This window comes from Mastomys coucha, unplaced genomic scaffold (genome assembly GCF_008632895.1).
Source record: "Mastomys coucha isolate ucsf_1 unplaced genomic scaffold, UCSF_Mcou_1 pScaffold22, whole genome shotgun sequence".
In the NCBI taxonomy this organism is placed as follows: domain Eukaryota; kingdom Metazoa; phylum Chordata; class Mammalia; order Rodentia; family Muridae; genus Mastomys; species Mastomys coucha.
The window spans coordinates 219245105-219263851 of NW_022196905.1; the positions used below are offsets into that span (position 1 = coordinate 219245105).

The 18747-nt window shown below is 43.0% G+C and overlaps 1 protein-coding gene across 6 annotated transcripts in view; it reads right to left on the minus strand.

Moving 5' to 3' along the window:
* The window catches only part of Gab1 (GRB2 associated binding protein 1), a 114304-nt gene that overhangs the window by 25508 nt on the left and 70049 nt on the right, over positions 1–18747 (minus strand). For 5 of the 6 annotated variants that reach the window (XM_031340437.1, XM_031340436.1, XM_031340439.1 and 2 more), the window contains exons 2-3: positions 9741–10035; positions 207–426 (exon numbers count right to left, since the gene is read on the minus strand). In XM_031340437.1, the coding sequence (XP_031196297.1) occupies positions 207–426; positions 9741–10035 (515 nt within the window). Of the gene's footprint in view, positions 1–206; positions 427–9740; positions 10036–14735; positions 14755–18747 lie in introns of those variants that run through there. The other variant, XM_031340438.1, reaches the window with a different exon arrangement.

Consider the following 18747-nt stretch of genomic DNA (forward strand, 5'->3'; position numbering starts at 1 on the left):
CTCCCACATAAGAGAAATCAGTAAGAAAGGATAATCAACCTGCACCGCAAATCTGAAGTGTCATCCTAGAGAGATGGCGCCATGTAAGCTTCAAGGCTTAAAAAACTAAAGGCCTTTAAATGCACGCAAGTGTGCGCGCGCGCGCACACACACACACACACACACACACACACACACACACACACTATAGTGTGTACTATATATACCTGGTAGGTTCAGGCTTCTTGCTTTGACAGTTGATCAGCAAGAGGTAATCTTGTGGATCGTCCTGGAGGCCGAGAGTGTCTGGGTGTGGTGGGAGGCTGATGAGCTGGTAAGGAGGAGGTATCGTGACTGCTTCCATCTGGGCGGGGACTGGTGCTCTATTTATAGCGAAAGGTGAATCCACAGGTGCTTGGGAGGCGCTGGCCAGTGGCTTCACAGGATCTGCAATCAAGTTAAGTTTTAGTCTATCACAGTTGAAGATTCTGTTGTTGTTTCTTAGACTAAGCTACTCTTTGAAAGTCCAGAAAACCTCTGTCATAATGCACAGAACCAGAATCAAAGATGGCAGTATTAGTTGAAAAAAGCACTACCTGAGGCCATGGGCAGTGGTGTACACCTGCTATACCAACTATTCTGAAGGCTGAGGTGAAAAATTTGCTCACTTTAGCAGTTCATTGCCAGTCTGGGCAAAAGAACGAGGTGGTATCTCTGAACTAAGCAAGAAATACGACCTAGACAGCAATAGCTATATGTTAATCAACTCTTGTCAAAGACATCTGAAGAAGAACAGCCTTTCCCTTTAGTCTAGGGGCCTGAAAGAAGGTTGGGCCTGAGGAGATAGTCAGTTGGTAAAGTGCCTGTCATATAAGCATGAAGGGTCGAGCTGAGATTCCCCTAAACTTACATGAAAAGCTAAGTAGACCCCCTAAAGCTCACTGGTCGCCTAACCTAACCCTCTTGATAAGCTCCAGATATACTGAGTGACTTTGATTCAAATGGACAGAGATAGAGAAACACACCTGCTACCAACCTCTGGCCTCCACATGCACACACACTCATGTGCAAACACACATACCTATACCTACACCCAATGAGACCACACTAATGTCACCCTGAAAAATACTTAGTTTTGAAACTACTTAAATTAAAATAAGAATGTCCTATGATCTTCGTAGGAAACATTTCTAATGTTAATGTAATTTAATGTGCATAGGTACTTTGTCTGTATATAAGTCTGTTTACTATATGTGTATTTGTTACTCTTAGAGGCCAGAAGAGGGCAGTAGACGCCCCTGGAACTGGCGTTACAGATGGCCTGAGTTACTACATAGGACTGGGAATGGAAGCTGGGTCTTCTGCCAGAATAGCTAGTACTCTCAACACTATGCCATCTCTCCAGCCCCAAGAGAAAGGTTTTTTTGTTGTTTTGGATTTTTTCCTAGGTCATGCCAACTTTGCACTGACAGACTCAATGGGCACAATACTGCTAAGAGTGCCTGGATCTGAATTCACCTTTACTCTGAATTAGAGAGATTTCCCCAACAACCCAGGCACAACCTGAGCTTATAACTACACCTGTCCATCTGCAGATTTTTCAGGAAGAGATGGTCATGGAGTGAAAAAACATTTCACAAATCCCTTAAGCATGTTCCAAAAAGATAAAAGATAGTAATAATAACAGGTAAACTGTGCAGAAGGTTTAGCTAGGAAATAAGCTGCACATCTAGAAATGAAACCCCTCTGTAGTTTCTGGCATGACAAAGTATAACTTGAGTGGCCCTGACAGACTACGATCTGTTATCCTGGTTAGAAATAGAAGGCCATAGGAGCAGGGCAGAGAGAGAAGGCTGGTGAGATGCAGATTTTAAACAATTAAAAAAAAAAAAGCACACTAAAAGGTATGAAGGGGTGCATGGTCCACCAACTCTGATTGAACATCAGTCATTTGGACTGCCAACTTACCGTCTCTGGGTTCTTAGAGCAATCTGCACACTCTACCCGTCTCTGGGTTCTTAGAGCAATCTGCACACTTTACCCTTCTCTGGGTTCTTAGAGCAATCTGCATACTTTACCCATCTCTGGGTTCTTAGAGCAATCTGCACACTTTACCCTTCTCTGGGTTCTTAGAGCAATCTGCACACTTTACCCTTCTCTGGGTTCTTAGAGCAATCTGCACACTTTTGTTGGGTTTGAGTATTTACCTCATTCCTATGTTTCACAACAGCGAAGTTTACAATGCTTCCTTCCTCTTAGCCAGGAATGTCCAGGGCGTATCTTAATTGTGAAGCCTGAGTATAATAGTATCTTGCTACCCATGTGTCTCAATGGTGATCAGAATGCTATGTTCATCACTCTCTCTTACATGTAGCTGAGGTTGGGGGAGAGGGGTAGGGAGACATTTCAACTACTGAGCAGCACATGCAGACTCACTTTCTGTCAGACTGGAATGAGAGTTTTAAAGACCAGGAGGCACCTGAAAATCCTTGACACCCATTTGCCTGCATGTGCAGCCTTGGACTGGTTGCTTGAGATCTCTTGGAGTCCTTGGTCTATGCTAACGAGGTCTGCAAATCTCCTAGATTTAGAGAAATTGGTCTGGTTAAACTGAGAGGAGTTCTAACTTTTAATTTATGAATTTCCATGAAATGGTTATTAAAAATTGATTTATCTAATATGATATAACCCTTTGTCAGGAGTTAATTCTTATTTATGGAAGATGGAAGCAGAAAATACATTTGGGAGCATTTCTACTCCATAATGTCGGGATTTCAGTGGGTTCTCTTAAGTTCCTGTTGCTGCGTCTAGAGATTCAGTTGCTAATACAGGGATTTAGCTTCAGAGGATTTCAAATGCTGCAGATTAAATAATGATTCATACTATATCTTTCTGGACTTGAGAGAACCATGAAAAAAAATTTACTATTCAAAGATGAGCTCAAGACCTACAGCTGACACTAGCAGGGAAATGGGAGGCAGTGACTACATCTTCAAGCTCTCCCAGTGTGTGGCGCCTGCTTCTTGTTAGCTCTGCAGCTATAGGTACAGGCAACCAAGCTCAGTGTTCAGTTTTGATGGAAAGAAAACCAGACACTACACACAGTTCACTCAGTGAAGCTCTGGGAATTGTTGCATGCCCTACACCTCCTTCTGACACTTTCAGTGATGATTATTTTTATTTATTTTTATTTTACTTTATTTTATTTATTTATTTATTTATTTATTTATTTATTTATTTATTTATTTTTTAGGTTTTTTGAGACAGGTTTTCTCTGTGTAGCCCTGGCTCTCCTGGAACTCACTCTGTAGACCAGGCTGGCCTCAAACTCAGAAATCTGCCTGCCTCTGCCTCCCAAGTGCTGGGATTAAAGGTGTGCGCCACCACCGCCCAGCTAGTGATGATGGTTTTAACAGATACACTTTCTTTTGGTAGTGGGTTTTTTTTGTTTGTTTTGTTAAATCTGACAGCCATAAAATAAATAAATTGAGGAATTCTCGTGGGAAAAAGAAAACTACCCTGGCAGAGATTTGTACTCCCCCATCTTGCTCTACTGTCACAGATGGACCAGCTTCATCTCTGAGCTTTCAGATTTCCTACCCTGGAGTGAGAAGGACAATGGAGTCTCCTGAAAACAGGCCAGGACTCAGAAGGGCCTGTTTCAAAAAAATGCTGTGCTTAAAAGCATGTCAGGACTCACCTATGTCTTCAAGAGGCAAGAGCTGAAGTAACAATTCCACTACAACCCCAAGCAAGTTCAAGAAGGGGGAGATGTAAGCAATAGGTACCTCAAACACCACAGTGACAGGGGCATACAGTAGCTTTAAAAGGGCAGAGATCATGCCACTGTGTTAGTCCGGAAAATGTACCATCTTCAGCATTCTGTCTTGAGCCAACCGTCTATATAGTACTGAGTATGTGGAAATAAAACTGTACTGTGTGGAGCTAGTGAGGTGACTCAGAAGGTCAGGTACCTGCCACGGCACCTGATGACCTGAGTTCATTCTCCGAACTATATGGTGGAGAGAGGTGCATATTGTTCTGACCTGCACTATGGCACACATCAACAAAAGCACGTGCTCACAAATATATAATGCCAATTTAAAATTTTTTTGAATTGTGCCTAGATAGTCTCTAATTTAAGATTTCTGCTAGAGTCAATACTGGTCCAAAATAGACTTCTGTTTGGCCTTACAGGCATGGGACTTCAGCCTATTCTGGGCGGCAAGCCCAGTGGTATAGATCATTCTGTTCTCAGCCTTGTTTTGATTTCTGACTTATTGCTCTCTCTAAGTATCTTCTAAGACACAAACACTGGTTCAAGGTTTGCTTACACATGTAAAATCATTTCCCAATTCTTAACTCAGGATGCACCAAGAGTATAATTAGCATCTATTAAAGGCCTAATAAGCCACTGGAGCAAACTCCTAATTGAAACTTACTTAGAAAGCTAATAGCTAATGTGAGGCCTTCCAGCAGGCAAGCCTTCAGTGCAGAGGGGGAGATTATGAGCAGATCCACAAATGACCTGGCTCACAGGACCCCTCACCCTAGGTATTGGTTTATTCTATTTAGGTATGTCATGCTTCGTGTGATATACAAAGGTATATAAGGGGTATATAAGGGATCCACAAGAATAAGTGGCAAGAGAAAAGAGATGTCTTGTGTGGTGGTGAATACGTTCAAAATACATTATGCAAGTGTATGGAAATGTCATGTCAAACCTATCATAAATAACATAGAATCAGAAATCAGAAATCTTTAATGAGCCCAGAGATGGCTCAGTGGGTCAAGATGTTTGCTGCCAGCTTGGCCATCTTAGATCAGTCCCCAGCACCCACACGGTGGAAAGAGAAATAAAATCTGCAGGGTATCCTAAGAGCGCTTCACAAGCACTTGCTCTCTCTCTCTCTCTCTCTCTGTCTCTCTCTCTCTCTCTCTCTCTGTCTGTCTGTCTCTCTGTCTCTCTGTCTCTCTCTCTCTCTCTGTCTGTCTGTCTGTCTGTCTCTCTGTCTCTCTCTCTGTCTCTCTCTCTCTCTCTCTCTCTGTCTGTCTCTCTGTCTCTCTCTCTGTCTCTCTCTCTGTCTGTCTCTCTGTCTCTCTGTCTCTCTCTCTCTCTCTCTCTCTCTCTCTGTCTGTCTCTCTGTCTCTGTCTCTCTCTCTCTCTCTCTCTCTCTCTCTCTCTCTCCCTCTCTCCCTCCCCCCATACATACATGAATTTTAAAAGGTCAATCAATCTAATGACTGGATACTAAACAGATACTGCAGTAGTAGCCGCTGTCAGTGAGGCACAGTGCTGCCTCCACTGTTCATCAAGCAGGCAAGACCCTGAATGCACGCACTTCCCAACTTGTTTACTGTGTTTCAAGTACAAACACCTCAGCTTCCAAGCTTCTATCCTTCACACATTTCAAAAACCTTCCTGGAGCTTTTTAATCCTTCCGCGATGCTGACAAACACCACTGTTCTTATCCATAGCTCTGCTGACATGGAAATCATGGGGTTCTTTAGAACTCTATGAGTTTGGGCTCTACCACAGGGCACCCACTGAATCACAACTGTAATTTTGCAAGAAAGCCAAAGAGAAGAGCTACTCTTTCTGGTTGAACTGCTTTTCAAAAAAACACAAAATAGATCATGAACTTGCCACCACATAGCCACTGGGACGGCCAAGATGAACCACTGACTAATACCAACTGTCACTAACACTATGAGCTAACTGTATTTGTCACACACTGTTGTTAAGACAACAGCTGGTACAATGGCTTTAAAGACATTTACATTTTACAAATGCTAAGCTTAAGCTGTATATCTCCTGTGATGTGGTAGTCTCCTCACAGGCATGCATCCAAAAGAACTAAGAGCTAAAGTTTATTAGAAGACACAGACCACATAACAGACTGGAGAGACAACTCTTGTGAGGAGTTCAGTTTGATTCCTGACACACACAGTAGGCAGCTTCTGACTATCTAGCAGGAATCCTAGATCCAAGGCCCCCCTAGTATCTGTGTATACACACACACCTCACACTAAAAAAAAGGATCATTTTTGTTCGTTTGCTTAAAAAAGACATGTAAAAATGGTCGCACCTTTGTAGAACAACTGAAATGTTCATCTCCTGATATTCAAATAGACCCATACCATATTAGAGTAACAGGACGGAGTGCTATATGGGAAAAAAAATTACCACATACTTCAACATGGTGACTTTTATAGAGGAGGTAAGCCAGACTCAATGGTTCTTCTTGTATGGGATTTAAAACAGGCAAAATTTATGAATGGGGACAGAAGTTAAAACTATCCCGCGGGAGAGATGGTTCAGCTGTTAAGAGCAGTGACTGCTCCTGAGTTCAATTCCCAGCAACCTGGTGGCTCACAACCACCTGTAATGGGATCTGATACCCTCTTCTGGTGTGTCTGAAGACAGGTACAGTGTACTCACATACATAAAATAAGTAAATAAATCTTAAAATAAAACCAAACCAAAACAAAATTATCCCAAATCTACTTTGAGATGGGGATTTCTCTAGGAAAAGGATTCTTTGCTAGAATGTGAATCCTGAAATTCTTAATCTGAGCTAGGACTTTAAAGCACATTTATGTATATCCATGTACAAATGCAGACACAGAAAGCCTCTAAGCAATACACTGACAAGCTATGCCAACACAACAGTAATAACACATGTTTTAATAAAATAGAATAAGGAATGTTTTTAATACAAACAGTAAAAAGGGCTGGATGTGGTGATGCACATCTTAAATTCCTGCACCCAGGAGGCACAGGCAAGAGAATCTCTGTTTGAAACCTGTCTCATTAAAAAAAATCTTAAAGTAATTTTTACTTATTAGTTTATATGAAGAGTGGTTTTTTTTTTATTTGTTTGGTTTTTGTTTTGTCTTTTTCCTTGTTTGTATGTATGCCTATGCACCTGGCTGATGCCTGCAGAAGTCAGAAGAGGGTATTGGGTCCCCAAGAACTGGAGTTTCAGACAGTTTTAAGTTGCTATGTGATTGCTAGGAATTGAATCCGGGGTCCTCTGGAAGAGCAGCCAGGGATCTTAACCTCTGAGCCGTCTCTCAGACTCGGTAAAAAGACATTTAGAAGTCCTTGGTTAATACTGTTTTCTAGAAAAGGTGACATCCTCATACCCACCCAACCCCCAACACTTTCTTTCCACCAGAGAAATGGTCTTCTATGACCTTGAATTTCTGGTCCTCCTGCCTCCACCTCTCAAGCTGACATTTATAGGCATGTACCATTATGTCACATTTATGTTGTTCTGAGGGTCAAAGGCAGAGCTTTGTACATGCTGGACAAACACACTGCTGACATATATACCCTCAGCCTATATATTTTTATCTTAAGTTTCAGTTTATCTTACTGAAGGCAAGAACAACAAATGGAGAATTGCATTTTTTAAATTTAAACTACTATGATCTGGACACTTTTGAGAAAAGCAATTTAAGCTCATACCCTAAAATTAGCCCAGAGGTTTGCTGGATGTCAGTGAGCTTCCTGCAGCCCTGGCTGGGCTTCCTAGGGCTTGTTTAGCAAATTTAACAGCTTCCACCTTGGTGAGCCCAAACCAAATAAAAAGTCAATCTGCACATTTCCAAGAAAAACAAAAGAACCCCGTTTCTATCCCCAAATCCACTAAAGAAAAACCTTAGCAGGAACCACACACAGTTCAGTGAGCTAGAATTTAAAAACAGGAGAGCCTGCCAGCGCTCAGAGTATTCAATAATAGCAGTGGTCACCTGGGGCAGCGGAAATAACATGGTAACGATATTTTGAGAGGTTCCTGGAATCAAAACACAGGTCAGACTTTCCCCTTCCTTTTGTTTTGAGGGGATTTAGTTATTCTCAGAGGATCAGGAGACTTATTGTCTCAGACAGTGCTGTCCAAGCACAGTCTATTTCTTCTCACATCTGGCTTGAAACTCACAGTAAAAACGTGTCTTAAGGTATCAGTCAACTGTTGAGACAAGAACAGTGCATATTCAGCCTTTGAAATGGAGAGCACAGGCTTGCGGGGCAGACCTAAGAAAGGCCAAGGAACCCATTGCTCTTTTGGGATTATTTATGAGGGATGGTTGGAGACAAGAGAATAGAAAATTGGTGATAGAGGGGCTGGAGAGATGGTCCAGTGGTCAAGAGAACTGTCTGTTCTTCCAGAGGACCTAGCTCACAGCTGTCTGTAACTCTAGTCCTAAGGATCCCAGCATCCTCTTCTGGCCTTCTCAGCCATGACGCATGCATGGGACACACATCAATACATGCAGGCGAAATACTCATACACATTAAAAACCAACAAAAATCCCATCTGTAATTCCAGTTCCATGAGTCTGATCCCTCTTCTGACCTCTGCTGGTACTGTGCCCACACGGTGCACAAACATCCCGGTTTTTACTCTAGTACATGAAATGGTGCTAGATGACTAAAACAAAGGTCTGCTGTGCCATAGAGTCCACATCCGTCTTGAGATACGGTGAAGGTACACACTACAAAAGCATGAGGAATGGCTGATTTCAAAGCCACTACTCACATACAGTTCTGAGATATAGTTACTTTGATACAGCTTATAAACTGTAGTGAGTAGGGGGAGATGTAGTGAGTAGGAAAGGGATTGGTTGTTTAGGGACCAAATACAAAATATTTTCGATTAGCAAAGCTGTTCTTGTATCCAGCTCACAAACCACAATTTCATATTTGAATAATGATTTATAATTACATCACCATCTTCTACCCTTCATACTTGATTCCAAAGACCCAAAGTGCCCAAATATATTGGTCACCCATTTCTAAGAACTTTGGAGTTCTACTACTAAAAACGCCCCTGCCGCTTTCAAGCTTTATCTTGAAAACTAGCCCGGTTTCTAAAGCAAAAACTGACACCAGGACCAACAGATCCTGTAAAAGTCAATGAAAACGTTTAATTAAATATTGAAATAAAAAAGCACTCTCTATGTTCATCTCACACACAGCCATTTAAAACAGGTCCTTTTCATGAAAATAGGAAGGGACATGCCTGGCGTGGGGAAGGAGTCAGAGAGGGGCGCAGATGAGGTGATGGAGGCATGTGACAGGAAAGCTCAAGGGGACAGCTGTGGAGAGAAGCAGGGGGAGGGGCGGGCTGTGGGGGAGCAATGAGGTCAAAGCATGAGACGCCTGTGTGTGTCACAGCCTATGGCATAAGGTGGCTCAGCAGGGTAAAGTACTTGCCACCCTAACACTCGCACTGTGGCGTGCCCATGCCACTCCCCTCCCCCAAATTCTTCACAAAGACAGTTATTTAGACTGGTCCATGTCAGTTAAGTCTCTCAAAACCTGTGGCACTTCTCTCTTAACTGCCTGAAGCGTTCAGTGCCTGCTCTGAGTGTCAAGCTTCTACTGTAAAAGCAAAATATTGATGCATATAACTGAAATAACAATTTCAGTTTTGTAACATTTCTAAAACTACACCCCTCCTCCTCAAAAAAAGGGAAAAATGATTGCACTAACTGAATAACACAACCTTAAACTCTGGGTCTAGAGAGATGGATTAGTGCTGAAAAGCACAGTCTTTCTTCTAGGATGCAGGTTCAATTCCCAGCACCACATGACCACTCAGAACCATCTGTAACTTCAGTCCCAGGGGATCCCTCTTCTAGTCTTCACAGGCACTTCGTGCATGTGGTACGCAGACATACACACAGGCAAAATACCCACGCATATATAATACATTTCAAAAAATTTAAACAAAACAAAACCTTGGACCTACCTTCTTCTGTGGGATTGAACCCACAGATGTCACAGATACAACGGACCCACTTGTTCATGTCTTCCTCACTATCAGCCACCAAGTAGAAAATCCGGTCGATGGTGTTGATATCAAAGATGTAGCTGTTTTCAAACTCCTTTTTGTTGAATGTCAACCCAGCATCAACTTGCTGACATAAATTTAAATCAATAATCCGGATAGGCTTCTTGGCATGATCGTTTTTGTAATACTCCAAGACGTCAGGGTCTCCAGTCAGACGGCCGCTGCGCAACACGAACCACCTCCTCTTCCACGCCTAGAAACAAGCAAAACACCCGGCTTGCCATCAGGTCGAAATATTTTGTGGAGGAACATGTTTATTAAGCTAATCTTACGAATGCACTGTCTGGAAAAAAAAAGTTGGTAGTATCTTGTCTCAGTTCTCTTATGACACAGCAAATGAAGCCAAATATAAAATCGTTTTAATGAATAATGTTGGGAAAATGGTATCGGCCAAAGAACAAGGACAGATGTCATGCTAAGCAAAAGAAGCCATTCACAAAAGGCAGATACTGTGATCTGGTTATAGGTTCATTCACGGTAGTTTAACCCAGAGACACTGTGGACTACTTGTGAGGCTGGGGTGGAGAAGAATAACGTTCTAGAGAAGGAGTCAAAGTATGTAACAATGTGAATGTATTAACACTGAATTGGCTACTGAAAATTAGTTAAAAATGGTAAATTGCAGGTTATTTTACCATTTTAAAAATTGGTTTCCCATATTTTAATATGTCAAAGAAGGGCTGGAGAAATGACTCAATAAGGAAGAGGCTGCCATGCAGGCATGAGGACTTGAGTTCCAGTCCCCAACACCCACAGAAAAAGCTGAGCATGGCTGTCTGTGCTTCCCAATCCCCTGCTGCACAGAGCAGAGACAGAAGGGCTGCCAGGGCTTTCTGGCCACTGTGTTCAGTGAGAGACCTTGTAGTAAAGGGATAAGGCAGAGATAAGAACGAGCAGGTCACCTGATGTCCTCTTTGAGCCTCCATGAGCTGACACACATACACACTGTCCCCCACCCCTACAAACAAGAATGCACTTCTGGTGCTTCTTCATAAGCCTCTGACAGACGTTAAAATGTAGAGTTCTGTTTTCTCAGGAGTAGACAATGGGGGAGGGAGAAACAGGTTTGGATGCTTCCCTGGCTGCTTCCCTGAGATGATAACAATGAGCTAGCATTCTAATGGCCAGTCTGTTGTTCTAAACTACAGTCTGAGTTCTAAAACTCCTGAATTGTCATGCTTCTCTTCCGAGCATGTGCATGCACATGCATGCATGCAATCTGGATCTATTCTCAGTATTTCTTTCTTCTGTATCTTTAACGCCACTCCTAAAGAAGGCTGGGGGCTGAGTTATCCCAAAGGTCACAGTTAACAGTACTGACTGCTCTTGCAGAGGACCCAAGTTCAGTTCCCAGCACCCACATGACAGCTCACAACCACCTGTAACTCCAGTTCCAGGTGATCCAACCCCTCTTATGGCCTCCAAGGGCACCAGTGTATATACATGATACACATACATATATACATGCATGCAAAACATGTAACATATAAACTTAAATACGTAAACCTGAAAAGAATGTTTGAGAAGAGGCTGTAAAGCTGCTTACTGCCACCTTTCCTAAAGCTTGTATTCATTAGGTAAAGCAGGACTAGGTGGCTAACAGTCTAGTCACCTTTGATACCCCCAAATCTGGCCCTGGACTCTCAAAAAGTCCCGTTGCTCTTTTAGTGTTTTCTCTGGCATAGACAGCTAAATAGTAAGATTAATCTGCGCTCCATAATGAACCCTGGAGATGCGGTCACACAAAGTAGATGCCTTGGGAGCTGGAAGGACAGACGAGTTTCCGCAGCTCTGAGGGCACCACGTGTGGCCACTGTTTATGTTGCCCAGCACCACACTAAAATAGCATCAATGTTTTGGTTTAGAAAACTGTACCTATACAAAGTGCACTCCCACTCAGTAATGAGTGGGGGTAAAGTTAGCTTGGGCTCACGGTGTTTTTGGTCTGTCCATCATCCAACAGGAGTTTGGTTTTCTGTGGTCTCATCAGACCAAGAGTGAGCTTTGTATTTATGCTGCAAACCTAAACCGACCACAACTCAAGAACTCTTGTGTCTTTATTAACATTTGTAGATGTGTGTTCATCAGAAATTATCAATTGTTTAAAGCCAGAAGAATCAACATGACAAGTGCCCCAGAACTTCTGAGTATCACAAATTTGCCACAATTACATACAATCCATTTCTCTAGCATGTATTTTGGGCTTAGTCTCCACACTAACCACATTTTATATTTAAATTTGGATGGAGGTGCTAGGGAAATGCCAAAGGGTCTGGGGTGGCGATGGAGGACCCCCGCACCCCCCACCCCAGTCCTTTGCAAAGAAGTAAGGAAGGTGGCCAGAGAAGGTGGCACGGAGTTCTGTGGATGTAAGACACAAGGTTATAGATATACATGAATGTAGCACTGCATTACAAAAATCCATTTATTCAATTCAAATGAACAACAGCCATCGTAGAAAAGTTATCACCCTTTGCAAGGTGTGGTAGCACACATAAGACTATGCTCTCAGATCTATAAAGGAATCCATAAATATTAAGCCTGACATAGCAATGGAGAAGTAGAAAGTCAGAAAACAGTATTATTTATGCAAGGCCATCAGAGGAGCCTCTCTCTGGTTAGTGTCCCCCCCGAACCCAGATTGAATAAGTTCTGGTTTTTGTTGTTGTTGTTGTTGTTGTTTTGGTTTGGTTTGGTTTTGGGTTTGTTTTTTTTTTTTTGAGACAGGGTTTCTCCGTATATCCCTGGCTGTCCTGGAACCCACTCTGTAGACCAGGCTGGCCTCGAACTCAGAAATCCACCTGCCTCTGCCTCCCAAGTGCTGGGATTAAAGGCGTGCACCACCACCACCCAGCTAAGAAGTTCTGTCTTTAAATACAGAAATGACTTTTAAAACTTTAATGGCTCGTGAGGAAATCTTTTTGAAATGTTTTACTATCTAATTCATTGAACATAATTCATCCATTCCCCCAGTGGCTCAGTCTCAGTAGCACAAGGGTCAATTTCCAGATTGCATGTCAGCGAGGGCCTCTGAGGCTACAGTGCTGTGGAGGGCATCAGCCCCATACTGAACCAACCCACTGGTGGGTCTGCCCAGTTCACCTAACCATTATGGGTGTGTGTGTGTGTGTGTGTGTGTGTGTGTGTGTGTGTGTGTGTGTGTGCATGTAGAGGGGGAAACTCAACCTTGATCTTGTTTTGCTTTTTACTTTGGTCTCTCACTGGTCTGGAGCTTGCTAAGGAGGGCAGGCTGGCTGGTCTGTGAGTCCCAATGACCTTTCTCTGCCAACTTTTCCAGGGCTGGGTTTATAAGCACACCCCTCCATGCCCAGCTTTTTTGCATGGGTTCTGGGGAATCTAACTCAAGGCCCAGCACTTGCCTGCTAAGTTCTTTCTCGGTGAACATCTCTCTGGCTCTGCCGACAGTCCTTTAAGTGGACTTTCTATCCATCCTCCCTTATATTTTCATCAACTATCACTTCTGTCTTCTGCCAAACTCTTCATATGCTCTCTTTCCAAAAACCCATTATGTTTTCTTTCCTAACCTTCTAGGCCTTTCCTTCCTTGGCCACCTTCAGAATTCCCAAAGGAAATAAACTTGTACAGTTTGGGGACTATTAAGTGCACTCTATGGTCTCATTAAAATTTGATCAGTGTACCGGGCAGTGGTGGCGCACACCTTTAATCCCAGCACTTTCGAGGCAGAGGCAGGCAGATTTCTGAGTTCGAGGCCAGCCTGGTCTACAGAGTGAGTTACAGGACAGCCAGGGCTACACAGAGAAAACCTGTCTCGGAAAACAAAACAAACAAACAAACAAAAAAAAAACAACGACAAAAATTGATTGATCAGTGCTTTTCAAACATCTTCTCTGTGAGGAAAAGAGTACCTGAATGGGGCATATGTGTGAAAAATGCATGTAAAATAAGTGCTCCAAACCACGGCTGTGTAGTGGGAAAACTACAGAGCCAGAAGAGCCTGGGTGTGCCGTCTAACTGTGTGCCTTTGAGATACCATAGGCATCACTTTCTACTTCTCATTTAACCAGATTTCCTCATTTGGACCTTCCTGTCACCAACACCCAAAAGGCCTTTAGAAACTGCCTGGTGCACAGTGGACCAGTGACCACGAGAGCTGCGTAGCCACTACCTGAGACCTGAACTCTTGAGACAGGAAACGGCAGCATCGGGACACCGAACCAAGACAGGCAGCACCTGCCCCTTGTTTATTTTTAACATGGTCTAAATGTGAATGTTTGTCTCGGTCACAAAATGAGTCACTCTCATTGAATCTGGCACCAATGAAATGGGGAAAAACAAAAGCAATTACATAAACTCACACTTTAACAAGGCAGATACAAAGGTTCTCTGGACGTGGGACAAAGCACCATTTAGTCATAGAATAAAGCCCGATGCTTGACAGGAGATCTGTCATCAGCACCCTTGCTAATCACAGCACAAAGGCTTCTCTGTTTTGTCTGAGCACAAAAAGGGCCCGAATAAATCAGTCTTTGTTATCTGAGAATATCTGGGATTCTTAAAGTTTGTCCTATTTTTACCCTGCTGTCTAGGGAGCCCCAGAGACAGCTGGACACTGCCTTCTAGTCTTGCTTGAGTAACACACAAAGGCGATGAGTTTTCTTGAAACCTTCAAGAGCAAATGCTTAGATCAATTTTAAATAAAAATCTTATGAAAAACCATTTTAACTATTAGACTTTCATGACGTATGGATAGTGAAACAGTATCCATAAGGTGAGCTGAGAAAAATTACATGGCAATTTACGGCGTGGTCATCATGTACCACTTACATACAACAATGTCTTGAGTTTCAAGCACAATAATCAGTGTAGTACCAACTTTCCCGGATCTGAATATTAATGAAGCTTAAGACATACCATCCTCTGGTATCAGTCTCCTCTGCTTGCTGGTTGTCTGTTTGCTTTCTACATGGGAGAAAGCTCAAGTTCATAATAGTCCCACCCACACCCCTCAAAGACTTGCTGTCCTCTTGGATCTGTCTCCTTTTCAGCCTTTGGCCCTACAACACACACTGCTCCAGAGCATAAGAGCCACCCCAGACTCAGCCCCGCCCTCCATTCTCACGTCCTTCCCACTCACACACTGTTTGGTACTCTTACATCCAAATTACTTGGGGGGCTTGGGGGACCCCTTGTCTCTGTACCTTTCCTCCTTTCCTATCCCCTTGCTCCAAAGGGAGCTCGTATCAGCTACTGCTGAAGAAGCAGGTAAATCTTTGAAGTAAGGACAATAGGGACATTCTCATATGACCTACATCACTAAGTACAACCGACCTGACCTATTCAAGAACTGTCAGGACAGGGTAGTGGTCCGTAAATTTTCAACTATATGGCTTTCAACCTCTACACACATGGGAGGTATCTGTGAACTTCAGTTGAAAAGAACTCTGTACAAGCACATCTACACTTAAGCAAATTAGGCTATGCTAAGCTCAAAGGAGGCCTGTCACTTTGGCAAGATCTGAAAATAGGCTTCTCAGCTACTAGGGTAACACTCTGGAACACATTGGTACAAAGGACAGATGGAGTCCTGTCAAAAGAATTCACACCTGGGGCTGGGCAGTGGTGGTGCACACCTTTAATCCCAGCACTTGGGAGGCAGAGGCAGGCTGATTTCTGAGTTCGAGGCCAGCCTGGTCTACAGAGTGAGTTCCAGGACATCCAAGGCTACACAAAGAAACCCTGTCTCGAAAAAAAAAATTCACACCTGTACTAGCCCCTCACCATCCCTTGCTGTGTATTAGCAAGTTTACAGAACATGCCCAATTACCCTAAGTGATGCCATGTGCAGGTTTAAAGAAAATCACCGTCTCTGCCATATACTTATTCTAGGAGCCTTCTGTGGCTACAAATAACCAGAAGGGAAGAGATGCCTTCAGAACAGCCACCCCATCATGGTGTGTGCATGTGCTGTACTTGGTGGGTGTGGGGCAGCTGGCCTCCAAACTCTCTGCACTGTGTCCAAATGCCTCTGAGCTACTTCCCCAACTCAATGAGGGACTATGCTTTTCTTTTCTTTTTAAAATTATTTTGGATCAGCAACAACAATTAGCAAATTATTAATGTCTTGAAAGCCTGGATATAGACAATCTAGTGTTTTCTGCCCACCAAAATCACAACCAGTGAGTGAACTTGCTGAGAAGATCTCCAGGAAAGAAATCAGAGGTGGAAAGTTAGTGCAGTTCAAGCATCTGTTACAGGATGGCACATGAGTCTGCATCTTCCAAACAAGGTTGTCTCCTGAGCTCTCCCCTCCACACCCTCACACTTCATTCCTCACCCAATAATCAACTTACTTCAAATCCCAGGTCAAGACCTTCACTTAAGCCACCAACTCAGCCCTGAGGGGGCGGCGCACATCTTTAATCAAATCACTCAGGGGGCAGAGACAGGTGGATCTCTGTGAATTAGAGGCTAGCCTGGTCTACAGAGGAAGTTCCAGGACAGCCAAGGGTACATAGAGAAACCCTCTCTCAAGCAAATAACAAACAAACAAACAAAACTAAACAAGTCCCCAAGTCCCTTCCTTGTAGAGGCTGTTTCCTCTGTGCTCTTGGCAGCCGGCACCTCCAGAACCCACCCACTGCTCCAGAACCCACCCACTGCTCCACTTGCTTACAGAAGCTAGGGACAATTCTCCAGGACTCTCACTGGTTGCCAGAGCCTAACAAAGTTTCAGGGGACAAGATGCAAATAGCCACAGATTTCTCATCAACCTATGCCCTGAGAAGGTGTTGGGGACAGACTGCAGTGGGACCTGCTTTGTTTTGAAGTCTACTAAAAGGTGCCACACACCTGATACTGTGTGGGGAAAAAACAATGAACTGAGAATTCTCTGATGGATTCAATGCAAACTCTACATATCATTGCAGAAATCTGTCAATTGTCATGAAGATGCTAGTTTTTGTTGTTTGGGTTTAGACTTCTGAGGCAGTTTCACATAGTTCAGGCTGGCCTCTAACTTGCTCTGTAGTAGAGGATAGCCTCCTCCCAAGTGTCAGGGTTGCAGTGTTGGCTACCAAGGCTAGTGAGAATGATGAATTATCTTTGTTTATTTGTTTTTCAAGAGTGTTTCATTATATTACCCTGCCTGCCTCTGCCGCCTGAATGCTGTGATTAATGTGTATCTGTCTGTCTGAGAACACTGGATTTTTTTAGTGACAGAAGTTAGACTAAAGGTCAGGAAAATGGTTAAATTACTCAATAACTATACAATAAATCTATTCAAATAATTTTAAAAATATGAAAAATATATATGAAAATGCCCACAAGATAATTGTGATCCCAGTACCTGAGAAGCTGAGGCAGGAGGATTGCAAGAATTCAGTCAGATTGAGTTATTATCAAGTGAATTATAGGCCACTTTGAGACCTTGTCACAACTACAGAATGACAAAACCAAAGTTGTCGAGTTGTATAGAAGGTATGGTTCTACTTGTCTGAAATTATATATTTTGAGTTTATGCCTAAAAAGGCTTTGAAAAAGAAAATACACTTTTATTAAAAACATCTAGGCATGGTATACATAAAGTGAAAAGTTTGTGTCACCTGGAAATGCCATTTTGTTCCTCTGAAATTAGTGAATGAATTTAATGTTTCTCTCAGATATAGAATTCCAGGATACATCTGGAAGAAGTGTCGTCAGGAAATGGCTTAGACAGAGACTTGGTTTTGAAGACTGGATACAGGGGTTAAAAACAAACAAGCCAGCAAAGCTGGGGACACTTAAAATAGACAAGCCCATCACTTCCCTCCCCCATCTCACATCCATAATGCTCTCATTGTCTTCAAAGGCCAAGGCAGTTAAAGGGCACACACTCAGATGTCTAAATATCTGAAAACATAAAGTATATGCCTAGGGATTTGTTTTCTCCATTAAAACTACTAAATTTCCAAAATACTGCTCCAAGTGTAAGTGAAATGGAGAAAAACAAATTATCCACGAGCAAGGACAAAAGCAAGCTGTGTGCTTTAAAATTCTCGGTTGTTTTCCAGGAAGCATTATTATCTTCTCTCCTGGAGCAAAATCAGGAAAAAGCAGGCTTCGTGGGAATTTCCACGCTGCCAGCTCTAGCATTACAGCCGTCTGTTCCACACACACAGAAGCCTAAAATTTCCTGTTTTTAAACCATGCTCACCATTTTCTAGCCTTGTCCCATTTGTGCTAACTTTAGCTTAGTAATACAAACAGAATACACTGGAAAAAACTGCAGACCGATGCCTGGCTCCAGGCTCCCGGCTCCCAACTGTCCGGTGAACTTCTGAAATATCAGAGTTTACATGCTCGGCCTAGATGGAAGCAAGTTAGCCAAGTGTGGAGAGGGTGAGGGAGTCTAACAATGACTTCCAACTACCACAACAAAGCCAAAGCCACTTCCAAGGCAGAGGTGGATTGAATGCCCACGTAGAGACTCAAGCAATCTAGCTGAAGAAAGCCAAAGGGTACAAGCATCATCATGAGCCCCAAGCATGCCAGAGGAGGCACAGTGGCGACAGAACCAGAACACTAATGACAGAGAGCTGATTTCCTGACTTCACTTAGGTTTGGCTGCTGTGGCCTGCAGCTGTTGTGCGGACATTACAGCTTGAAATGACAATTCTGTAAGTCATGTGTGAGACAGCATCTTGCTACAAAGCAGAGCTCCAAAGGACGAGGCCCACAATGATCATGGTTTAAACTATGTTCTACTGTAAGCTGGGGTGCCCACTCTGCACCACAAATGCATGCCACCTGGGTTATTGCCATGAACTTGTCTAAATAAACTGGTTATTTTTAAAAAATGATGCTGATGTGGTGTCACACACATTTAACGTCAATATTCAGAAACAGAGGCAGACAGATCTCTGTGAATTCAAGGTCAGCCAGGTCT